The 6,568-nt window shown below is 30.4% G+C and overlaps 1 protein-coding gene across 1 annotated transcript in view; it reads right to left on the minus strand.

Annotated features, from left to right (window-relative positions):
- Positions 1-4,313: 4,313 nt before the first annotated feature.
- Positions 4,314-6,568, minus strand: part of LOC107464746 (transcription factor MYB1-like) — a 3,212-nt gene continuing 957 nt past the window's right edge. Inside the window, exons 2-3 of the mRNA XM_016083700.3 lie at positions 6,436-6,565; positions 4,314-5,098 (exon numbers count right to left, since the gene is read on the minus strand). Coding sequence (XP_015939186.1) covers positions 4,534-5,098; positions 6,436-6,565 — 695 coding nt within the window. The 3' untranslated portion in view covers positions 4,314-4,533. The remainder of the gene's footprint in view (positions 5,099-6,435; positions 6,566-6,568) is intronic.

Consider the following 6,568-nt stretch of genomic DNA (forward strand, 5'->3'; position numbering starts at 1 on the left):
CTTTTAAAATGATAAAAAATAGAGTAAAGTACCAATCCAGTTTCTGTCTTTTTCTCCGAATGACAACGCGACCCTTAACCAAAAACACGATCCATTTCGGTCCCTGACCCTGTGTTCCGTCTGCTAATACGATCCTTCCGTCACTTTCACGGCTAAAACTTGACGGAAATTGCTGTCGTGTGTAGACAAGTGGATGAGCTGAATGGCTGAGGTGGTTATATTGAAGATGCAAGCCGACGTGGCTTGTATGGAAAGGATAGGGGCTTATCTGTCCACGTCAAAAAAACAAGAACGGCATCGTTTTAATGCCTCCATGGGTCCTTATTAGACGAGTCTGGTCGTCTCTCTCCCTTGTTTCGTGGTTGGAACCCAAACTACCATGAACAATAGCAGAGAGCGTGGGACTGGAAGAGATGGGTTGAATGATGAAGATGGGAGTATTTTTGTGAGTTTTGTTGGCAGTACTGAAGCGAGAAAGAAGAAAAGATTTGTTGCCCTAAAATGCAATTGTGGGATTCATGCAATTCTATTCATATCATCAATCCACTTGAACCCTAATAGGCTATTCTTTGGATGCCCATATTTCAAGGTATGAAATAATTAGTTATATTTTTGTCTCTGTTAAGATCTGTAGCAAGCATCTCCTCAATGCAATTCTATTTTTTCCTATGTTTACCGTGTAGATTGCAGAATCTCATTACAAATATTTTGCATGGCTGGATGAATATATTGCATTGTTTGAAGAGGAGCAAACAAGTGATCACAGTCTTCATGGTTGGAATCCAAAGCAAAATCAGTTGTTGGATGCAGTTGTTTCGATGGAAGAAAAAGTGAGTAAGCTAGAGGACAGAATTTCTGGCTTAGAGTTGCAGATAAAAAATTCTAGGCATGTTAAGGGTATTAGGGGTTTTAATTATCCGTTGATGGCTGTTGTAATTGTATTTGGAGTTGTATTTGCAAATTATCTCTGATAAATTGGATAGCAGCTAGTAATTCTATGACTCTGTTTTTTGTTTTAAAAATGCCTGTTGCTAAAATAGTTGTATCACCTGACAGTATAACTTTAATTTTACTAAATGAAATAGTTTTGTTGGTTGTTTGGAAAATATTGACTGTACCAAAAAGCTATAATGTGTTATAGTTATAATGTGTTATAATCCAATTCATGCAATCCAAGAAAAGCAATCCAGTTATAACTAAAAATCATATGTGACATTAACAACGTCATAAAGTTACCAAATGTCTACATCATAGTCACAAGGTGACTCCATAAGTGGGCAACATATAGCCCCATACCAACATTAGAGACATAAAGATAAATAAACTATTATAAGTTCATAATAGACATAGTCTAGCAAAAAAGTAACCAAAAGATTGTTTGTTGTGGTTGTTTGTAAACTAGTTTTTCAAATGTTGTAGCTGTTTGTAAACTAGTTTTTCAAAAAGACAGTCTATACTGGTTAAAATATAAACCTAGGACTACACTTCTATTTCTTTCTAGGAAGTTTAAATCCAGGAGTGGGAATCAACTTGAATAATCTTGATGCAGTCCCAGAAGTTGCTGCGATCATTATCTTGGCACTAAGTTCCTCATGTTGACTTGGTTTAGGCATCTTTGATCCAGTAGCAGCGTTAATCACATTATTGGATGGGAGTTGTGTGTTGGATGGAAGGAGAGGCCTCAAATGAGGTCCAATGATTGGAGGACTTTGATTCACCATAGAAGCTGGAATAAAGGTGAATGTAGTTGATGGTCTAACTATTGGTTGCTTTATCCTTTGTGGAGGTAGGTTATTCAAGTTGATAGTCTCAAATGCTCATTGTATACAAGAAGCAATGTATTAAGTGCAAATAAATAAAATATTTAAGCATTGCTATTTATAATGTAATTGTGAAATAGATTACAACCTCTGCTTGGAGAGAGATTGTGAAAAAAGAATTTCATCTCTTTCACTGTTTTTCTTAAAAAAATTTTCATGGTAAAACATAGGGGTAATCAGACATTCAGCCATCTAAAAAAATAAAAAAAATTTTGTTAATTCCTAATTAAAAAATTTAAACATAAAACACAGTTTCTTTGATCTGACATCAATATAAATGTCCAATCCTAATAATCTATTCCAACTTCCTTTAATATTTTAACAGTTCTTTGTACTTTCATGCTATTTAAATACATAAAACTCTTAGTATATGGCAAGAGAAACAATATTTCAATTTTTCTATACTCCCGCCACGGCTTAATACAACCAACAATTGTGTCATAAGGACCACACACAAAAAAAGAAAAAGAAACAGTGGTGACACCAACTTCAGCAATCTGTGCTATGTACAGAACCATCCATGTTTCGTCAACAGCGCCGTCCAACCACCGTCTACTTCACCGTCAGCGGCTTCGTCAGCAATCTTGTCAGCAGGCTTGTTATCACTCACCACTGCCTTGATGGAGAAGAAGCTTCTCTGCTAGGGTTTAGAGGGTAATTGCAATTGGGAGTCAAGCAGGGACGGATGTATGTACATGAGTATGGGGGCAATCGCCCCTACTACGATTTGAAATTTTTTTAAGTTGTATATGATAATAATATTTATTTGCCCCATTAAATTATTAAATTTGACCCAATAATAATTTTTTATTCAATTTTTGTACTTCATAGTCAATTTAAAAATTTCATATTAGATGTCACTAGAATGATAAATTCTCAATTTAAATGAAATTTGTGTTTTTTCTTAGAAATCAACTCGAAATAATGTTATTTATCTTTTTTTATATTAGTTTTAATTTTTTTCTATAACAACTACATTAATTAAAAGAACTTTTTCAACTATAAATTTCAATAAGAGTTGACTTCTAATTGTATAAGAAGTAAATTTTTAAATAAGTATTTACTTATATACATGTAAAAGAAATACTATACATCCAAATCTTGTTATAAATTAAGTCTAACCAAGTTAAACAATAAAATTTAAAATAATATTAGTCATAACTGATTTTTGTTGTTTAGACAAATTTGATTGGACTTGATTAACAAAAAAATATAAATATGTAGCATTTATCCTATATAAAAAGACAGATATTTATAAGGATAAAGTATATTTTTTGTCCCGGAAATTTGGCAAAAGTTTTAAAAATACCTCTAAGTTTTATTTTATTTCAATTTTGCCCAAAAAGTTTTCAATTTGCATCAAATATACCTTCGGAGGCTAAATTTTCAAAAAGTTTAAGACCAATATAACAATAATGCATGAAAATTATGCTTGATTTACTTGTGTTGAGGAGTTGTTTTTATGAAATTGTTGTTGAATCGATCTTAAATTTTTTGAAAAATTAGTTGTCAGGGATATATTTAATGCAAATCGAAAACTTTGAGACAAAATTGAAACAAAATAAAATTTAGGGATATTTTTGAAACTTTATCAAACTTTAAGGACAAAAAATATACTTTATCCTATTTATAAATGATTATTTTAGTATTTTAATTTGTGAAATTAGATATTATAAAAACTAATCAAGTTATATTGATATCGAAAATAACTATCTGTGTAATACACATTAAAAATAAATTAAACAATACATATATTTATATATAAATACATAATGATTAATAAATAATTTGATAATTAATTTTTATGTACACATAATATTTTTATTATAAAATTTTTTATTATTTATATATATATATATATTTCTTTTGCTCCCACTATCAAAATTTTTTGGATCCGTCACTGGAGTCAAGGGATCTTTACGGGAGAAGATATAAAGCGCAAAACCAAACGACCCATAAAAACCTCAAAACAACGTCGTTCTTGTTTTTTTAACGTGGACAGATACGTCCATGTCCTTTCCATACAAGTCACGTGGGCTTGCATCATCAGTGTAACCACTTTAGTCATTCAGCTCATCTACTTGTTTACACATGTCAGCAATTTTTATCAAACTTTCGTCGTGAAAATGACGAAAAGATCGCGTTAGTAGACGGAGCACAGGCTAGGGTCAGAGACTGAAATAGATCGTGTTTTTGGTTAAGGATTGCGTTGTCATTCGGAGAAAAAGATAGAGACTGAGTTGGTACTTTACTCTAAAAAATATCAATAATCTATTTTTTACCGAACCAATTTTATTGGCCTTGCCTATGAAATTGGAAACTTAAAATTTCTCTTTCTATTTTGCCGCCATATGGACTACAAAATTGAGTGCTTACTAAATTAAGAGATATTATATAAAATGGTAGATATTTATATTTTAGTGTAAAATAATAAATATGAATTTTTTTATTTATTTAAAAAATCCGAAAAAAATTAGAGAGAGAAACAAAACGAGAAAAAGAATCATAAAGAAGCCGTGATTAATAATTTAATTAATACACCTAAGAAGTAATAGATGTTTAGTTGAGTAACGCGTTTAATTACATTATTGGCATACATATTAAAGAAGCTAAGCTATAATTTATATGATTCTCGTACGAACTTAACCTTTTCCATGCATGGTGGTCCTGGTCCATACTCCAAAAAAAAAAAAGAATTAAATCCTTTTTCCAATCAATTTTTGAGTCCAAGAAATGAAGCCACCCTTTTTAGCTCCACATCCAAAAGTGTCTCCAAAGGGTCAAATTTCTCAGACATAAACAAGTTGTTACATTGATCTGACGATGATAATAGTGATGATGAGCTTGGATTGCTCTGTTCTTCGAGCAGCTTCGAGTTATGGCGGTGATCGTCGTCATTATCAGTAACCGACAGCATTTGATCATCATCATTATCATCAATGTCAATGAGAAAATCAGTGAGAGAAGCTTCTTCACTATTATCATCACTGCAGGGACTAATTGATGAAGTGTTATTATTATTATTATTATTATTATTATTATTATTATTATTGTAGTGAAAAGCTTTGAGTCTTCTAGGAATTGGAGTTTGGGGTGGTACTAGTACATGTTTGTGAGTAAGATTATTGTTTTTGTGTTTATGGGAAGAAGATGAAGAAGGAGGAGGTGGCTGCCATTGTTGTTGTTGTTGTTGAAGCTTCTTTGAGAGATTGGTATTCCAGTAATTCTTGATTTCATTGTCTGTTCGTCCCGGCAATCTCTTCGCTATCAAGGCCCATCTGTATATTAATAAATTAAAAATTATGATTATTTTCTTTTTTTGTTAATTATTTCGGGGATTTGATGATTTACATACTTGCTATGTTTTTATTTTTATTTGTTGTCCTGTTTCTAAGTTAAAAAATTGCAGAAGAATGCATACGGAAAAAAGTGTTCATAAAAATAACCCAAGATGATGAAAATAGTAAGAGCATTTTTTATTAAGTGTTTTGAGAGTAAAATTAGTGATATGTTTTGTTTCATTCTTCATCTACCATATCAAAATTATGGGTGACAATAGGTTAGACGATTTGACAAGAATTTACAGGATGATATGTGTTCAGCTTGGTCTAACTAGATTATTATTTTAAAAGTTTAAATTTATTAATATTTTAAATTAAAACTCACAAATTAATTTCATTATTAATAATATATATTTTTATTTAGTGATTAAATATTCATTAATAATTATTACAGTGTAGCTCTTTTCTAATATACCATTTCCTACAGAAGCTCACCAGTGCCTTCCTCCTCGCTTCAACAGTCCCATCAGCCGCTCCAGTACTTACCATGTCATCTACTTTCTTTATTTCATCCTCAAACTGCGTAATCCTTCAGTCCATGTCCCCAAAGTTCTTTCTATGCCATCTGCTCAGTAGAGTTGTGAGAGCCTTTAACTTGTCCATGAACTATTACTCCCCCATTTTTTTTAAATAAAATTTTAATTATTTTATTTATTGAAATAGGTATTTTGGATATTATTTATATTTTTAGGTGTTGTTATATATTTTTTTTACTGTGTAAACAAAATAACTATACATGACTGTAAATAAGATATGTAATGATTTTATTTGATTATAAATAAAATACATTCATAATTATCTCCTTCATATGGTAAACGATATATATTTGAATTTTTTTAATTTAACAATACAACTAAAATATTTGCTAATATTCTATCTGATCTAAAGAATAATAAAATATATTGATTTTTATTTTTTAAATTGATTCAAATTAAATTATTAATGGTATCCGAGTGTATAGGGTATTTATAGAAGAAGAAGCAATAATCACCGTTGAAATAGTTTTACTTCTGTTATAAATATTTATATCTCATTCATAGTGTAAACGAATTAATTATAAATATATACAAGATATGTGAAGTATGTGAATTTTTATATAACACATAATATTTTAAAAATCTGTATCCTATCTCATTTATAGCGTAAACGATATAAATAAAATAAGTAATCAAATACAAAAACATAAATTGTGTCTAAATTACGTATCTCAAAAAATAAAATATTTAAAATATTTAATAAAAAAATCTAATTATTGTAAATGAAATAAAAGACACCTGTTACCGAGAAGACGATGTAACCTTATGATCATATCCTCTTCATCCTGAGATATGTCGCCTCTCTTAATGCCTGGCTTCAGATAATTCAACCATCTCTGTCTGCAACTTTTCCCACACCTATTCAAGCCTA

The sequence above is a fragment of the Arachis duranensis genome, chromosome 9, assembly GCF_000817695.3.
Source record: "Arachis duranensis cultivar V14167 chromosome 9, aradu.V14167.gnm2.J7QH, whole genome shotgun sequence".
Lineage (NCBI taxonomy): Eukaryota > Viridiplantae > Streptophyta > Magnoliopsida > Fabales > Fabaceae > Arachis > Arachis duranensis.